The sequence below is a fragment of the Rhagoletis pomonella genome, unplaced genomic scaffold (assembly GCF_013731165.1).
Source record: "Rhagoletis pomonella isolate Grant_MI unplaced genomic scaffold, Rhpom_1.0 Rhpom_scaffold_00004, whole genome shotgun sequence".
Lineage (NCBI taxonomy): Eukaryota > Metazoa > Arthropoda > Insecta > Diptera > Tephritidae > Rhagoletis > Rhagoletis pomonella.
In genome coordinates, this window is record NW_023458558.1 from 21707920 (window position 1) to 21727208 (window position 19289).

Sequence of the window (19289 nt, forward strand, 5' to 3'; positions counted from 1 at the left end):
ATTAAGAGCTTGACCGAGATTATACTAGAATCTGCACAAATGGACGTACTCACAGTTTACGCCGCTTTCGAATGCCAGATGGCAGATGGTATTTTATAAGAACTTTTTTCATGGCCGAGAGACAACCGCTTTTAGAAAACAACTTTTTTTGATGGTGGTCGGACTCATTATTGAACCTGGTTTTTACCGCTTTTTCGAAGGTATCTTTATCGAAATCGTTCGGACTTTTCTGTTTTTTTTTCGCAAATTAATAGGTTCAATGGTAATTTTCAATCTTGCCATTAATTTTTATGAATACCTAATAAATCAAAAGCAAAATACGAGCCGTTTATTTTGAAAATGGCACAAATAACCTTAAAAAAAAATGAGTTCATGATAACATTGATTACAAGCAAAATGAAATTTTACACACAAAGAAAAAATATACTCACAAAACTAGAAGCCAAATATAGTTACGGTGACCAGAGTTCTGTGGCCAAAAATCGGGGCATTTCTAAAGCATCAAATCCGAACCTACAATTTTGTTTTTAGAATAAAAAACCTAACATCTTTTAATGTATACACACTGTATATACAGTGGCGAGAATGTAAATAGGAAAGACATTTTAGCAAGTTTTGGTTACTTTTTTTTGTTTAAAAAATGTTTATTATTTTTGTATGACAATATAACTAACTATCTAAAGAAAAAACAATTAAATTCAAATTCCTAACAATTTTAAACATTTTAATCAGATTTTCTAGAATTTGTTTTTTCGAGTATGCACTTTTAGCTCGTAAAATTATAGTGCAAGTTTGAAGTAGCTTGAACTTACCGTTGATTTTAGGCCATTTTTTGTGCTCGCATACTCTTCGATAAAAAAATATGTTCAAAAACTTTTTGTGTAGAGAAAATGAGCAGCAGTCCTGTACTGTAAAAATTAAGAGCCGGTAGACTGTTGCCCTTTATAAATTTCACAATATTGTTATTTGTTTTGTTTTTGGTTTAGTGACATACTTATGACCAGATTATCTGCTTTTTCGAGATGAACTATCTAATACGTAATTAAGAAACCAAAATTTCTCCATTGAAAAAATATAACTTTTCCATTTGAAATCCTAATTTATCGATTATTTTTGGTAAATAGAGGAGAAACGTCAAAAACAATGACCGCCACACAGTGGGGCAAAAAAGGTTGCTGTGGACAAATGAATGAATGAATTTCGAGAGCCCAAAAAAGTTCTGGTCTTATATTTATTGATGATGAAAAATTAAAGAAAAGAAATTTTCACGTTTGAAGGCTTCCACTTTTTTGCAAAAGACTTGATATTAATTTCAATGCCTGCAATTATTGAAAAAACTTTTCATAAACATTTTTCCATAGGAAACATTTAATTAAAAAATATTTTTAATTTGCCATCCATACTGATATATATATTTTAAAAGCCTTTTTTTCGAAAAACTCGGGAACAGCTGTACCGATAGACCCTCGAAGGATGATAATAGAAGAAGAATAATTTCGATTCATCAAGGGGTGGGGCACATTAGAATGTGTATGTGGTGTGAGCAATTCAGTTCGTATGGGAGGTGTCACGTCCCCTTTTTCAATAACTCCCATTTTTTCATGAGTTTGGCGATGATATTATATATCTCTGTACTAAGTTGCAGCACTCTACGATGAATACTTCCAGAGATATGTTGTGTGAAAACTTCAGTTTGTATGGGAGGTGCCACGCGCTCTTGATAGATCGAAATTATTTTTTCTTCTATTATCATCCTTTGAGGGTCTAAAGTCGATGCCCAAAATTTCAATAATATCGGCACGGCTGTTCTCGAGTAACCTCGTTTCTTTTCCTTAAATGTGTTTTGTGCACGCACGTAGCGCTTTTTTGCAATTTTGTCATATTTGAGATTTTAAACTCTCATGTTTATCCAATTTGATTGCAATTATCTACTTTTTAATCATTACTAATTTTTCAAATACTAATTTTTAAGTAATTTTAATGCAAATATTAAATTTTTCAGTAATTTTTCCCTATAAAATGTAAACAAACAAAAAAAGAAGTGACTCACTTCGAATTCAAAAATAAAAAACAAATTGTTTTTTTTCAACTAAAATATAAATTAAATACATTTATTAAACAAAAATTTGAGTATTTGCCATTTGTTCGATTATTAGGGATGATTTTTGGTTGAAGCGCTTTTAAACCTCATTTACATCGAAGATTTCGTTGCTTTCCTCAACTTGCTTCTTTACCTCTTCGTACGAGGGGGTCGCCTATTACGGAAGAAATGTATGTAGATATAAAAATTTATAAACAAAATCTTTGTTGAGAAGTAATATTTATTTAAAATAATGCGTTGTTAGTGTGAATTTTGTTGAAACTAAGTAATACATATGTGTGTCTGAAATAAGTTTAAATATTTAGTATGAAATTTGTTAAAGTCTATTTATTTGTATGTCATTAGTATGTAGATTGAAGATACAGTTGTTTAAGTTAATGAATACTAGAATGGGAAATGTTGAGATACAAGTAATGTATGTAAATAAGTGCAGATGTATGCGTATATGTGTATGTGTGTATGTTTGTCTACTGAGAAATGCTCAAAATCAAAGAAGTCCTTGCTAAGTCAAAAGGAAATAATACAAAACAAAAAATAATTACTACTAGATACTAAACATCTCTAAATACTTGTGCCTTTCTACTCTTACTGACCTGCCAGTAGTCATTTTCCCATGTGGGAAACATTCGTGTAAATACGCGTGGTTCATTGCCCTGTACAATGCGCACCACCGTGATTGTGTCAATTGTGCGCTCAGTGGGCTCATCTTTGATATATTTCTAAACATGTATTTATGCAAAAATATATTAAAGTCTAAAATTTGGCACTAATTCATGCGCAAAACGAACCTCAACCAACTCAAGCAGCCTGCCATTCTCTTCTGCCGAAGCAGCTGCTCCCACCCACATATAGATCTCATCGCCACCATCCAAAAGCATTATATCATTCGGGTCGAGATCCTGTAAAATCATCACCAAGAAAGACATCATTGAGTAAACATATCACTTCCCAAATCAGTGCAAACCCACAGCTTGTTCGAAGTGCGCAACTTCCTCGGCCTGTAAGCGCTTGCCGTCCAAATGGCAGTGGAATAGTCTTGGCTCCAATAGCGGTTTAGTGACATCACCCATGCTACGATCGTAAATGCCCTCGCCATGCAAAAACTCCCAGAAGTCATCAGGCTCAGCGCCCTCCTCAACCACTTCGACTGCGGCATCGGACCAGTAGTGTGCAAATCTCTCCGTTGCCATATCCTTCTCGAATTTGCTGGCGCCCTGCAAAGTTTCAGTTATAATTGAAAGAAAAATATATAAAAAATCATGCATTTCAATTAATATCTATGTATGTACTTACCAAACCAACCCATATGTAGACCTTATGCTCTTCGGCAGTGACTAAGGCGAAAACATCTTTTGACGCCAATGACGATGAATCCGCTGGCACCTCGCTGGCATGCACATCACTGGCATCTGTGCCACGTATGCGATATAGCTGAGAATTGATGGGTATAGCGGTGTAAGATGTAAGCAGTCTCCCTTTGAACATCTTCAGGAAGTGACGTGGCTCATGATTTTGTGTTGTGCGCACTAAAATTGCATCGCGTTCCACAGCCAATGCCATAGCGTCTTCGAATGCGCGCTCCTTTGCAGCATTGTTAGCTTTCGTGCCCTCCCACACATAGACAATAATACCGGACTCACCGTTCTTGTTGTTGTAGTTGTAGGTGATTACATAACTTGCAAATCCCAGTAGTGGCATATTGGGCTCCAATTGCACTACGTTACGCAATGTATCCGCACGGCCATGTCTATTTACATATTGCACCACCTCCTCGATATTATTCTCTCCATTGTCTGGCATAAAGCCAAAGGCATGACCGCCGCTCTTTTTCAAGTTCTCCACATCGATGAGATCTGATACATCCGAGTCGTCGGAGTCATAACCCATTGCTGAGCGCACTAAACGGGTGTGTGACATTCCTGCATCACGCCAAGTTGCGAAATATTGCTTGAATGGCGCCGATTCAGCGCCCTCGACCACACGATGTACCTGCGTCCAAGCTGGGTATTTTTTGGTACGTAAAAACTCTTGTGCCTTATTCATGGCATCCGTTTTCTCTCGTTGTGTTGCACGGCGACCCACCCAAACATAGATGCCGGACCCGGTGTCCAGAATAAAGCAATCATTTGTATCTAACATTTCTTGACGCAATGGCTTCGTGGAGATGGTGTCGATTTTCAGGCCACCTTTGGCATCTGAGACCTTGTATAGTGAGACTGAATTGGCATCAGCAGTCTCAAATGCGCCATCCTCTTGCTCAGAGGACTCATCCGGTACTTGGCCGGATGAGCCAGAGCCCAAAACATCAAAAAAGTGCTGCTTATCCACATCCGAACTGAATTCATCTAGAGATAAAAAATGTTAAAAATTTGAAGAGCTTAAGTGACTTTAAAACAACGTTGGGCAGAGAGAGCTTTTACTCCGCTCGTGCCTATATAAAATGTACAGAAAGCTTAAAAGAGCTTTGCCAGCGGGCAAGGCAATGCCCATCAGTGTTTAAAAAGGTTTGACTTTGTATTAAAAAATAATAAGTTGCCTTGAAAAATCGTATATGCATATTTTTATTAAGCTTCTATTAAAAGAGAAAGTTCTGGCATACGGCGTTCTTCAACCAAATTCTGAAAAAAGTTCTTGAAAAGTTTTCTGAGTAAACCATATCTTCATAAAGAAATTATAAAAATTAAAAAATAAATAGTCAAAACTTTTCAATGACCTTATGTCGGACATTTTACGTTTACTAAAAGACTACCTCAGCTTTGAAGTTTTCAATTGTCCGTCACTATGCAAGATTTTTGTTTGATTTTTTTACACAATGGGCATTTTTTACGTCTCTGCTCAGGGCTTTGGCCAACGAGGGTAAAAGCGAAATGCACTCATAAAAGAGAAGAAACGGCCCGGAACCCATTTTCGCGCACGAAACTAATCTTTAAATCGTAGAAGAAACACAAAATGGTGGGTTTGGGGCACCAGCAGACGCCCGCAACCGTAATTAGGTAATATAATTCTGCATTACTATTTCAAAAATGGCGTTTTTTGAGTTGTTGCATTCTTTTAGCAAATGACCGATGTGTTCATTTGTTTAATAGTAAATACATGTGTACCTAGTACTCATACTCACCAATTATATCAACCCTGGCACGTCCGTTGTGATCTTGATCGCGAATTTGATTAGCAGCGCTGATCGCTTTCAGCTTCTCCACTCGTTTTGCTTGTGGTCCCACATATAAGAGTATCTCATTGCCAGCATCTAAAATGAAGCAATCGCCTTTGTTCATCGACGAAACGGATAGATTCACCTGACGGACACGCACGTTACGCTTGCCCTTCACCTGGAAGAGACGCTTCTCGCCAGCTGCATTTGTTTGAACGTGCTTGAAACCGCTACCCACACCGCCTTGCTCGTAGCGTACACCTGAATGGAAGAAAAAAAAAGATACATACACACATATAATAGCGATAACATTACGGGAAAATCATATATTAGGGTGGTCTAAAAATGTATGTGAAAAAGTCAAGTCGGAATTTTAATGTTCTCACCCAAAGGATTGTTCTATATCGAAAAATTATACTCCTATTTTTTATTTTGAAATCCAAAAATATTTAGAGGTCGCTCAAAGCGTACTTTATATGGGGAACAACAACTTTTCGTAGACTGGTATTGAATTCTTGAAAACAACTTTGAACTCTTTGAGCGACCTCTAAATATATTTTTTTAAATAAAAAATAGGGGTATATTTTTTCGATATAGCGCAATCCTAAGGGTGAGAGCATTAAAATACCGGCTTTACCATACTGCTCCACACCGCCTACCAAATTGAAACGACTTTTTGTTCGTGTGGTTTTTAAAATTTGCGAGGTGGGCTCCAGTTGCTTTTTCAATATTTATTGAGTTGTTCACGCAAGTATTTACGTTCTATGGTATGAAATAAATCTACTAATAACCGCTGGGAATTTTCTGCATTCGCCAGGCTTTGTCCTTGTACCACAAACGCATGCATACATATCTACATAAGTACTTATTAGGGTGTTCGATTATTCGACTTTAGTCCAAAACCGGTTTTCGAGTTATTCGAAAAAGGAAATTTGAAAAATAATGATTCTCAAATTTTTTAGTTCAAAAACCCCTGTTGGACCGGTTATTTGTTTTTAAATTTTCGTGTTCTATGGACATCTTTTTTAATGCGTACATACATATTTATTTTTATTTGATTGTTTATCAATGTTTATCTATAAAAATTAGAGCAAAAAAAAATATGAAAAAAGGAGAGGGAAGAAATTTTTCCAAATCTTATTAAATAACACGTGTATGAAATTTTCAAAGTATGTATGCGTATTTTTTGTTTACGGGATATTATCATTCAAACTTGGTTCTGCATGCATAACTTCTTTGATATTTAGATTTTTGAATAAATTTTAGATTTTTTTCAAAGCACGCTTAAAAAACTTAACAATGTATTGAATTTACAGCGGTATGCAGTTGTGTAAATATACTAGGAGAAAAACTGGGTTATTCGATAACAAAACTCCAGTTTACTCGATATTCGAAAATTCACGATTTGAAATCGAAAAAAAAAACACTCAAAAACTTTGGAAAAATCCGGTAAAAACCGATTTCGAAAATCGAATCGATCACCCTAATGCATATGCACTTGTCGATGCTATATCTCAGTGCAATCCTTGAGTATTCACTTGACAAATTTACGCTGTACTGAACTCACCATTTCTAAAGTAACTAAGAAATAGCTGTGATTCGTGATCCTGAACTTCACGGTGTTGCACCGGTGCACCATTAAGCAGGTCATCCAGCTGCACAGCATAGATGGCAGCAGCGCCAGCCTCGTCGGTCGACGTATCCGAACCAAGCCAAAAGTGAATATCCCAGGAGAGTTTTTTATCTTTGCGTTCGATTGTCTGCCAAATGAAGAAAAATTTGCAAAATAAAATGAGAATAGAAACGAATAAAGGAAAAGTTAGCAGAGATTATTGTAGATATGTATCTACATATGTAACGAAAATCAAGGTGGAAATGTAGGGAAGTTATGCAAGTGTATTTTTTCCCAACTACTGAACGAGGAATCAATTTTAAAGCTCCATACTTTGACTTTTATTGCTCTGAAGGTTTGGTAAGGTTGGTATAAAAATATGGCTATAGTTAAGAGCTTCAATTAGGAGCAGCACAGTCCCTTCATGATGTCCAGAAGCGGATTTTTCTGGAATTCTTTCCACTTGTCTTTAAACCATCCTGTTTTTCTGGTGAATCCTAACAGACGCTCCACTATATTAAAAGTTTCCTTGAATTTTCTAAGGCTATGTTTACTTGAATCGATACTATGCTATGCTATGTATTTTGTAGAAACATCATCGCTTTCCAAAAGAAAGTATATGTATCAGTTGTGTGCTGCTATGCCAAGGCCGATGTTCAGCATTGCTTTAATTGATTACAGCCGATCCAGGAGTAGAAATTTCTCTACCACGTATGTCAGGTAAAAAAAAAAACTAACAGAAGTAACTCCCCATCGGTCAATGAAAATAAGTACTGGCGATGATCTATAATTGCACCGTATCTGGATTCACTAACGGCATCTTTACAACTACACTTTTCCAATAACAATATGTCTCTAGCTCTTGGGGACTATGAGGGTTCGGAGCTTATATCATCATCGCAATCATCGTTATAATCAGAATCTGGGTCCCACGTGATGTCCATACATATGTAGCCAAAAAAGTACATGTCTTCGGACTTAAGATTTCAAAACATTGAAAATGGCGGGTTACGTGCCTTAGCCATCAAATTATAATTATTTTACCAGGTAAATACTCGTATGAGACCGCTGTGACTGAGTGGTGAGAAGTGCGTACTACCTGGGTTCGATACCTGGCCCAATCAACATCTGAATTAAAAAAAAGTTTGATCTAGCAGCGGTCGCCTCAACAAAATCCTTTCCCGATAAAACACGCAACGTACGTGGTATAAATCTGAAAAAAGTTTGGATAAACGTGTTTGGGACCTAAAAATTGTCGACATAGGCGAGATCGGGATTGAATATTTAGTCCTCCTCTCTTCTCCAGTTTAAATCAATTGATATGCGTTGAGCTTTGCCATTGGCGTGGGGATAGGGTTGTTAGTTTTAGTTTTGAGACAGACGTTTTCATCAAAAGTTGAAGTTTCGAAGATTACATAGAAAAAAAGTAAAGAAGTCTAAGCTCGGGCGAAGGCGGTGCCTACACCGTTTTCCAAAAATTTTACAAGAGTACATTTTTTTCCAATAGGAATTAGCAGTTTTGCATAGTGAAATACTGCAGCTTTAGCATTTTTCAAAATTAGCGTATATTTATGAGGGGTGAGGGATCTCCAATTGTCCAATTTCAAAAATTTGCAAAGCCTTCGTTAGTGAGATCAAAGTATGCATACATACATCCATTCATGAACCAAATTTCAAATCGGTTGACTTACATTTAAAACAATAAACGAATCTCCGGTATAGAACTTTCCATAGTTAGCTTTTGGGTAGACAACAGGCTCGAAGTTCTGTAAATAAAAATAAAAATAAAATTTTAATGCATGTGTGTACTATCTGTATGTACTCGTATTTGTATATATGTATGTACATGTGTATGAATATTTACAATACATTACACCGTACAACGTTACAAACAAAAAAAAGTTCGCCGTACACCCCTGAGTCTAAAGTATTTTTGCAAGGCAGTTAAAAAAAAAAAACATTTTATTTCGCCTAAATCTAGAGGTCGCTTTTACAACTTTTGGTGATAACTACGTTCGACAAAAAAATATTTATTAGCTCTACTAGAATAATCTCCAGCAAAGGCTTAATGATTTTCGGTGAGCTTTAATTTACTGACATTAGGGTGACACGTTAGTGTGATAAGAACTGAGATCTGGTGGTTAAGTACTAGAACAGAGTACATGACGACCATGATTTTTTAAATAAAAAAAAGCATCTCGAGACAAAAACATCGACATATCGGACTTTAGGATCCACTGTAAATTTGGAAGATATAGTCGCTACCATATCAAACTATCGAATGTGAAAATGGGTACAAACTGGGGAAAAATGTAAAAAAGCGATCTCTTCGTTCGGCCATAATATTTTTTTTTCCAAAACCACACTATAAATTCGAAAGTGTACGGCGAACTTTTATCTGGTACAGTCTAATGCACATACAAATGTACGAGTATCTATAGAAGTTTAAAAATAATGCAAAATAATGCTTAGGCGAAATCAGAATTATTAAAAAAGAGTTTATAAAAGGTCCATTCAATATCAAAAATTCATTACCAATTGTTACCAGTCCTTGCAAGTTTTTCTTTTGGAAATGCATTCATTAAACCGAAAAACTTAGCAAGGTAGTACGAATTCGTAGGGCTAACTACCCGAGAGCGCAGCGAATTCTCGCAAGTAAACATTTTACCAGCAGGAATTTGCAGGGGTTAAAATTTCAGTTAGGCCACTTCAATAGTATTTCATATGTTTTGATTTTAAGCCGCTCGGCGCTTGGCCGCTCATTTCTGTGGTCATAAGCAATAACCGCCTAAGTCGAAAAACCTGAATTCGAGAAAAAACGTTTTAAACATTTGGATTGCAATGTTATGCTTGTGGAGAAACCAAAATATATTGGTCTAAAACTTTTTAAATAGCCTAGCTGCCGAAATGGGGATTTCACATACAAATGGAAAAGAAGTTGCAGAATACGATAGCTCAATATAACTCAATTCTTTCTTAAGTCGATTTAGGCGGTTATTGTTTATGACCATAGATTTTTTTGCAAAAAAGTGGATTTGCTCACCGAAGCTCTTGGCTGAAGCCTTATCCATTCGTCCTGAAATATACTAGCCAGAGATAGAACAATTTTGAATTATGTGTGTTTTTACTCTCTACAAAATAATTTATGCAACCCCACATTCGTGCTTTGACATTGTAAACGACGATATGTACATATGTATAGATGCATTTCTTTAAATGAAATTTATATCTGCCCATATGCATGTATGTACATTAGGGTGGTTTAAAAAGAAGTTTAAAACATTAAGCGCTCTCCTAGGATTTTTCTAAATGGAAAAAAGGAAACCCGTAATTTTTTTTTAATTATACCATAAAGCTTTTTAATGTATTTTGCGTATGAAACAACACTTTTTCGTAGAAATCGTATAAAATTCTTGAAAATCTTCTTAAAAAACTCTGTTTCTATTCCAATAATAACACCCAATTGTTTATTTTACAATTTTTTAATACAAATGATTTGTATGGATCTCCCATTGCATTTTATTTTGGGTTTTTGGAGGACCTATAAAAAATAGGATACTATACCATTTTTACGAATACGTGTTTTCCCCATATAAAATACATAGAAAATAACATGGGGTTTGAGAAAGTTCTAAATATTTTTTTCTTTTTTTTAAACAAAAAATACGGGTATCCTTTTTTCCATTTAAGAAATCCTACTGAGTGAGAGCTTAAGTTTTTAAACTTTTTTCGGCCATGTATTTTTGGATGACACTAATGTATATACATAAGTATGTAAGTTGAAAGTGACAGTAAATAAAAAGTCAGTTTCATAAAATACAATATCACAGTATCGTTGAATTATTTTAATATCTATGCAAAAAATTTATGCAGACAAGACTAAAAAGTAGAAAAAAATCAAATAAAATTTCGATTTAATCAATTTTAAAAATCGGAATGGGGTATATGTGCATACATATGTATGTATTCAAGTCTATCACATGTGCCCCACGCTTTTTATTTTAAACCTCATAAACTGTTTATAATGACTTTTGCTAAACTTTTATGTAAAATCAAAAGTTATCAAAAGAAATTCCATGGGTGTAGGAAAAATTATTTTCTGCTTTTTAGTCCATTTATAGAAACGCAGTAACTAAGTTATATCCACTTAGATTGGGCGTGGTTCCCACTTTGCGGCAGCTGTCGAAGTTCAATGGCCGGGCGTGCAAATATTTATTAAAATTAAAAAAAAAAAAATAAAATATTTGTAAATGCAGTTGCCTCCTTGCCACCGATAAAGTGCTTTTCATGAAAATCTGGCTTCAAGTGGTTGTAAAATTCCTTAAATCCAACCGTTTATGGAATACCAAATTGAAGGTGAACCTCGGCCCAACATAGATGATTTTTTCTTACAAGTGCAAACAACCCCACATATTGTCCAAATATATTGGTATGTATGTATGTATATAATGCCGATAATATTTATTAGCGCATAATTTTTCTTTGATTATTCAACCGAAACCTCCTTTTTAATTAAAAAGATGTATGTGTATTTTGTTTAGCAGTAAAAGTCGCTTTCCGATCATGAACTTATTTCGACAGTGCTTTCTTTGAAGAAATGTTGTTGCATTTTTTATTGGCCTTGTAATTGGAAATTAGCTTATCAGCAGCAATACCGTCAGACATTGCCGATGATACAAGAGCGTGTTGCGTGTATTGATATTTTTTGCATAAACAAATCATTTTTTAAATTTTCTTACAATGCGCCAAACACGCAAGACACATAAGATAATGTACGTATGTTCGTGTGTGTGTGTGTGTGTACATTAGGGTGGTCCAAAAAGCGCATGTGAAAAATTAATATCGGAATTTTAATGCTCTCCTCCCTTGGGATTGTTCTACACTGCAAAAAATCATACCACTATTTTTTTTTGTAAATCAAAAAATATTTTGAGGTCGCTCAAAACGCTCAAAGTTTTCCATGGATGTATTTTATATGGAGGAAAATCAATTTTTCGTAGAAATGGTATACAGTTCTTGAAAATCAATATTTTCACTCGGAAAACTCTGTTTCTCTTCAGAAGACTTTCAATAATAATATCTAATTCTTTATTTAACTATTTTTAAATGCTAAGGATCTTTTATTGGTTATTGGTTAAATAAACAATTGGGTATTATTTTTGGGAATCTTCCGAAGAGCAACAGAGTTTTCCTTTCGAAAAATATTGATTTTTAAGAATTATATACCATTTCTACGAAAATATGTTTTCCTCCAATTTTGAGCGGTTTGAGCGACCACTAAATATTTTCGGATTACAAAATAAACAAAACAGGGGTAGAGTTTTTTTTCGGTATAGAACAATCCTAGGGGGTGAAAGCAATGAAATTACGACTTTACTTCTTATTTGACCACCCTAGTGTACATACATACATATGTGGCAATAAAGAAAATGCGCACTTTTTGGAGAAATGGATACATGCCTGTAGATAAATTAATACATAAACGTCTATCTTTTCTGACAGAAAAACTTAGCCAAGTAGTAAGTAAAAGGGCAAAAAACGCTTAAAAAATTTAAACTCAACTCACTTCGATTCTCCAAATTTCCAAACCAGCCGCCCGACCTGCATTGGCGAATGCGGGATGCATGACGCGGTTTGGTGTGTTCAATTTGCCGCCACTTTGGGGTTGGGGTTGTATTTGGGGCGATTGCACACGAAAGGCTGGGAGGCCGGGTAGTAGTACAAGCACGGCCAAAAAGCTGGAAAAATATGAAATATTTTAAAACATATTTAAATCGAGCTGCTACAACGTATTGGAAAGTGCATAAGTCTCACACTCCACAGCAAATTTTTCAGGGTTTTGTCGTGTAACTGCGTAAGGCGCGTTGAACCCCTGAAAAACATGTTTTGGAGTTCTGGTCTAAGTATTTCTAGTAAAACTTACACTGATTTTCGATATGAACTGTTAGTAAATATTTAATATATTTTTATTTTTTTATTTAATTCGTTAATTTTTTGAGAGAAGCCGAAAAAATGAACCATTCAATTGGATTACCTGCAGATCACTGCCATATTTGCCGTCATTTTCACAGCTCCAACCAAATGTTGCCTCAGCGGCTGTTAAAGCTGAGCTTAAGAAATAATTTTTCCTTCTTTTGAATTGAATTTGTAGCCTCAAATTGCGATAAATACGAATACTCTCTATTTGGCACGCGGCACTTTATAATCACGCGATGCTCAATGAATTGGTTTTAAGCTAAAACGAGATGAAAGAAAATTGTTATAAAACATAAATGCGTATGTATGTATATACATATGTACAGATGTAATTGCATATACATATAGTGAATTTTGTACATAACACAATTATTTAATGCAAAAATATGTATACTTAAATAATTTTTTTTATAGCTCTCTTACGGTGTATGCGATTCTGCTTATAGTTACTATACCATCTACGAGTAAGATTAATAATTACACAACAAAATAATTTTAATCATCTTAAGACCAAATTAGAAATATTTCAATATATGTACTCTAAAAAAGAAGTTGTGACTTTAGAAACAAAACCGCAGGTGGTCAAATATACTCTTCCATAATTGCCATACCGCCCTCGCGTCTTTTTCTGACCGTCGCACAGCGCTACCACTTGATTAGATTGGGTTCAAAGTAGTCGATCTCGTCTTTTTTAAGCATGAAAATTTTTCCTGTATGTGTGTATAGCATAAATATATATGTAAATCACTTGATGCTCACCGTAGAAAATAAATGAAATGCGAAATTTCATTAGAACAGTGATCAAACGATTATATATGTATTTACTTTTTTATTAAAAAAGCTTATATATGTATACATATACAGCCTGGGCCATAATTACACTGGTTTACAGCAAAAATGTACAATGGACTGAAAAAAGTGCTTCCCTGCATGCTTCCTAGAAAGGTGTTTCCTATTTACAATTTTCGCGAATGTACTTAAGTATGTACATATATGTTTATATTACTAAGCATTACAATTAAGATTCAATAAGCATTTCAAGTATAAATAAAACTATTTGATATGAACCTTAAAAAAAATCCCTTAAAGAAGTACGATTTTTATGAATTGAGAAAAAATTTCAAAGAACCTTCAAAAGGCGTCCTACAAAAGCCCTTCTGAAAGCTCCTTTTGAGTTGCGTAAGCAGAAGCCTTTTAATTGGAGGAGAAAGGAATAACTATCAGAAAGGCCTTTTGGATGAGATTTTAGCTTTACTGGGTAGTACTTATGTATGACCCCTCTGCCGTGTACCTGATCAGGAAATTGCACTATTTTGGCATTTGTCTGAAAAATTAAGTTTTTAACCAAATAAACTAAACAGAAAGAAGGTAAACTAACCAGAAATTCAACATTTTATAAAAAACGTTTCGTTATCAACTTTCGACTACTAATGACATAAGGCTTAACCTTTTTTTCATGACAAAAACCTGCTAAAAATTAGAGTGTCTGCATTGACCTTCATTAAAAACCAGGACAATTTAAGTGTGGACCAGGACACCAGGACAATTTGTCTAAATCAGGACAAATTCTGGAAAGTCAGGACGTCTGGCAGCCCTAGAGTAAATACAACGATGATTTTCACTGGCGAGTATTTCTCCAAAATTTAGAAGAAATGAATAGTACGAAAAAGTTTCTGTTATAGAACCCCGGAGAGGTTACTTAGTTGAATTGCTTTTATACTCGAACGCACATGAGGACAAGTGTATTTGTACTTTGTTCAAGTACGGGTAAAGGCTGCTTGTAACAGTCTAAAGAGTTCGAGATAGATATAGACCAGAGACGATGAATACACTCTCTCTAAAAACTGTTGCAGTATGATCGCCACCGCTTACTATTTTGCTTGTCAATTACAGACTCATAGGCGTTTGGGTATTTCAAAAATTAAATTATCTGTCTGTCTATCCGCGCACGCGATAAATCGAGTAAAGATTGAGCTATCTAAAAGAAACCTGGTGAGCATGTTATCCTTAGTCCACCACACCTACCACCCATTTAATGGATTTTTGTGAAAAAAAAAACAAAAAAAACTACTTTATATATCGTCACCTTAATTCACAAAGGTTCAACCAACACTTTCCCAAAACTGCGCTTAAAATACACTTTCAATCAAAATTTTAAAGTGTTAGTACCAAAACCAACGGAATTACATACCACCTTCTAAAAAGCCCTACCTGTTTTTGATACACTTTTTATAACGTTTTGTTTTTTGCTTCTCCTGTAAAATAAATAAAAATTGTTGGTTAGGGCCATTGTGAATTAAGGTAACGATATGTATGTATACTACTACTATATTTTTATACGAAAAAAAATGTATCACGTAAAACGTTATGAATATTGTAAAAAATAAAAGTGTGCTTTTTAGGTGAGCGCCACTGTAGGTCCTTCTGCACAGCGCCTCTTAGGCCTTTTGATCTTGGCTCGACTTTGCCCAAGCCGGTTTGTTTTCCTAATAAACACTAACGGAAGAATTAGCGCCAACATGATTTTCTCTCATAAGCAGTGAAAAAAGAAGTTCCTTCCTTATTTTTATGGAAAATAGTTTTTTTTTTATTTGTTATACTGCTTCAAGTAATTGTATACTCGTACATACCATCTTTCAATGTTCTGCTTGCGTAAACATTTGAACAAAATGAATCATTAAGAAAAATTATTTAATAAAGCCATCAGCTCTCAATAAAAATACATATGTCTCATTGTACGTGCACGATATTTTTCACATAACAAAAACAAAAGAACGCAATAGTCGATAATAACTAACTGAATAGAATACTGAGTCGCTAATTGATTCTAAACAAGAAGGCGCGCCGCCATACATCAATTGGGCAACCCAAAACAGAAAAGTAGGAACTTGTTAAAGGCTGGATAATTAGTTTAGAAGTAATTTATGCAAGTTGAATACTTGTCGGCTTGGAGGCAGGTATTCTTTTTTTTTTTACAAATATTGCTCATAATTAAAGCTGAAAACATTTAGCGACTGAAACCGCAAAACGTTTACTACGAACTTGGCACTGACACTGTCCTCCAATGTACGCGCATGTTGTCATATTAGGTTGTACATGGGTATGCACGTAGATATGTTTATATATGTATGTATGCATATGTACCTGCAATTGAGCCGTTCAATGCACACATCGATTAACTTCACTTTTTGAAAAATCTTAAATTTAAGTGTCAAAGCACTTGGTATAGTCATAACTTAAGTACTTTTATAATAACCTTATATAACATAAAATAGTACATAAGATGTATAACAACATTATTTATTTGATTTTATAATATAAATGGAATTTTAAAAAATAATGTACACTATTTGATCGCATCTCCCAATTTTTTGTTGATGGAGTTAATCACTTTGTGTCAATTGACTATTGCTATTTACTGTTTTGAAATTTATTTGCCGGGTAATAAAAACACGTAAAAATGCAGAGGAAAATATACAAAAAATTGGTATGTACATATGTATTTATTTAGTATATATGTACAACTTTATATTTAAATATAACGGAGTCAACGCAAGCAAGCTACCGCTTAATTAACTTTATTATAAGTATTTATAATTTCACAACATGTAAACTTATAAATGCGTCCTAAATTTAATTAAAAGCACAATAATAATTTTGAATCTAGTTTACAACACAAGAATGCATGCATATATACATACATACATACGTATATGAATGCATACTTACACACTATGTTGGTGAGTTTTTTTTCCTACAAAAAATAAACAAGTTAAATAAATCTTGGGATCACAACCCTGAGATTATTCTGTAGTTAATATGCGATAAGCCAAGAAAAATTTTTTATTCGAACAGAATGAACGTTAAATACTAAGCTTTTTTCTAATGATCTTGAGACGAGCGAATTTATTGAGCTTCGATTACTTAAAGCAAGGATCGTCATAAAAAATTTAAAAATCGAAAAATGTCTAAAATTAAACTTGGAGGCGAAGAAAAGCGTTAACGCCGAACTTTGAACAAATTCACATAAGTACTTATATGTACATACATATGTACAAAAAAGTTCATATATATGTAAGTAATAAGACAACACCATACACAAGAGCAAACCCTTTTTTCTCAAACAAAAGTAGCAAAGCGCAATTTAATGTTCAGGCGTTTTGAATGCTAAGTGGTTGTCTAAACTAAGCATATGTAAATACTTTCACCGCAGCGGAAGATATTTTTTCTACATATATACATTTCGCACATTTGCTGCAAAAGTGTCGTAATAAAAAATAAAAATAAATAAAAATTTAGTTAAGTGTGCAGAAATGACCGCTACCTGTTCTTCTATGTTGCGCACAGAAAAAGTCAGTCAAATATATTTCTTTCATTACATGACTTGGTAACTATAACCAAATCATGTGTTAAGAAAAACAAAACAAAATTCAATTGTTCATGCTGCGCAATCGACGCAAGCAAAGCAGTCTTATTATTTTTTAATGCCCAACTTTGACATTTGTCTTTTTTGCCATTTAATGCCTAGTAGAAATCCAGCATTAGAAATACATATGTTTTAGGAACTGTTTTTTTTTGGGAAAAAATAAATAAATTTGGAGTTCAGACTCTTTTTGGTTTAGGGTGCGATATGTACTTATGTATGTATATTTGTACATTGTACGATGAAATTGTACATTCCAAAATAAAAGATTGTATAGTACTTTCCTTTATCCATAACTTACCTCAACCTTTTGATTTCTACTTTACACTTTTGAAATTTCCAACTGCTATAACAAATCATTTTTAACCCATCCACAAGTTATGTTGACCTTAGGTTCATTAAACTTTCTTTAAAATTCCGCATGTGACCATGCAATTTTTTTTTTTGGTAGTTGGGGGAAAATGTGCATTTATGCAACATAAATCTTTTACTTTGTATGCCTATGTACATCAGGCTGGTTCAAAAATGCATGAGAGGGGGATAAAATAAAGTCGGAATTTTTATGCTCTCACCACCTACCTCTATCTTTATATTATCGAGCCCTAACCGCCAAAATAACGTAAGCGACATTTTTTTCAAAATTTTATTTTTGATGCAGAAATATTCCTAGAGCATCTAGATGCATTTCTGCATCAAAAATAAAATTTCGAAAAAAATATCGCTTACGTTATTTTGGCGGTTAGGGCTCGTTATGAAATCAAAAAATATTTAGAGCTCGTTCAAAGCGCTCAAAGTTTTCCATGTATTTTAAATGGAAAAAACAACTTTTCGGCGAAATGGTATATAATTCTTGAAGATCAATATTTTTCGATCGGAAAACTCTGATTCTCTTCGGGGGACACTTCCACTAATAGTACCCAATTATTTATTTAACGTTATTTTTGACGCTGACTGCATGTGTGCATTAACAGCACATAACGCACACATTTTTCAAAAGTGCATTAATTCAATATTTATTCTTTATCAGTATGCACAAAAACGAAGAAGACTTGAATGTGTTTTTTCTTGTTGCAATTTCTTCTTCTTGATTGTCCAAGCCAAGCAGCAAATTATGCACAACAATAAATAATAATATCAAAAATGACAAATTTGCACTTAATGCACTTTCGGTGGAATGGGTGCGATAAGTATTACATCGTATCATATTTTAAATTAGTGTGCGTTTGTTGAAAAGACAAATGATGGACAGAAAAGTCAACAGAAGATCAGTTGCTTAAATAAATACGCAAAACAGTGTTATTTTTTCCAAGGCAGATTCAATTACACTACACTTCAAATATCACATTTGAGCATCTATGAATATGTACATATGTAGATACTTAAGTACATACATATGTATGTATTTCTTTAAATAGGGAGGTAGCTAGCTTATAAAACTTGTACGTTAAAACTTGTACATACATACTTATGTATGCAATAACTTAAAGTCACCAAATCAAAATTTCTTCCGGGCACAATTAGCGCACATAAATAATCTTCGATAATATATGCTAAAACTTGTTCAAATCAAAACACAACGAAGTATACCTTTTCCCACGTATGGTTTCTCCAAAGCACTCACGATTTTCGCTTTACTCGCTAGCTTACTTAATAAGCACTTTGAACGATTGACAAAATTTACTTTTACCTCAAGCGGATTTCGAGGTACTGAGCTGTTTATAAACTCTGAAGCCTTATATATTCAGTTTCTCAAACTTGCTCATTTTAAAGTTGCTCTTTCCCTCGCTCAAACATTTAATTCATCGTCCAAGCAGATGGATCGCATATAAGCTGATGAAGCGAGTCTCTTCTTAGCGGAGCGCAAAGTATACTTATTTATGTACTTTGAGTGAGGGCAGTTGCTGATAACAGATTTGGTATTTCCTGAAGCTGAGCTATAATGCTTATCAAAGCAGCGACATTAGTATTGCTTTTGTGCATTGAACAAATTTACCGGTATACTCCTACATACATACGTACATATACT

General features: G+C 34.2%; 1 protein-coding gene across 1 annotated transcript; it reads right to left on the reverse strand.

Annotated features, from left to right (window-relative positions):
* Positions 1-2087: 2087 nt before the first annotated feature.
* Positions 2088-18976, reverse strand: LOC118737219 (gelsolin-like). The gene is made up of 11 exons (XM_036467589.1): positions 18851-18976; positions 12899-13099; positions 12431-12602; positions 8556-8630; positions 6820-7012; positions 5220-5513; positions 3395-4446; positions 3070-3315; positions 2890-3000; positions 2695-2820; positions 2088-2255 (listed from the first exon to the last, which is right to left on the reverse strand). The coding sequence occupies exons 2-11, from the start codon at positions 12925-12927 to the stop codon at positions 2181-2183; spliced, it is 2373 nt and encodes a 790-aa protein (XP_036323482.1). The 5' UTR covers positions 12928-13099; positions 18851-18976; the 3' UTR covers positions 2088-2180.
* Between the last annotated feature and the right edge of the window lie 313 nt (positions 18977-19289).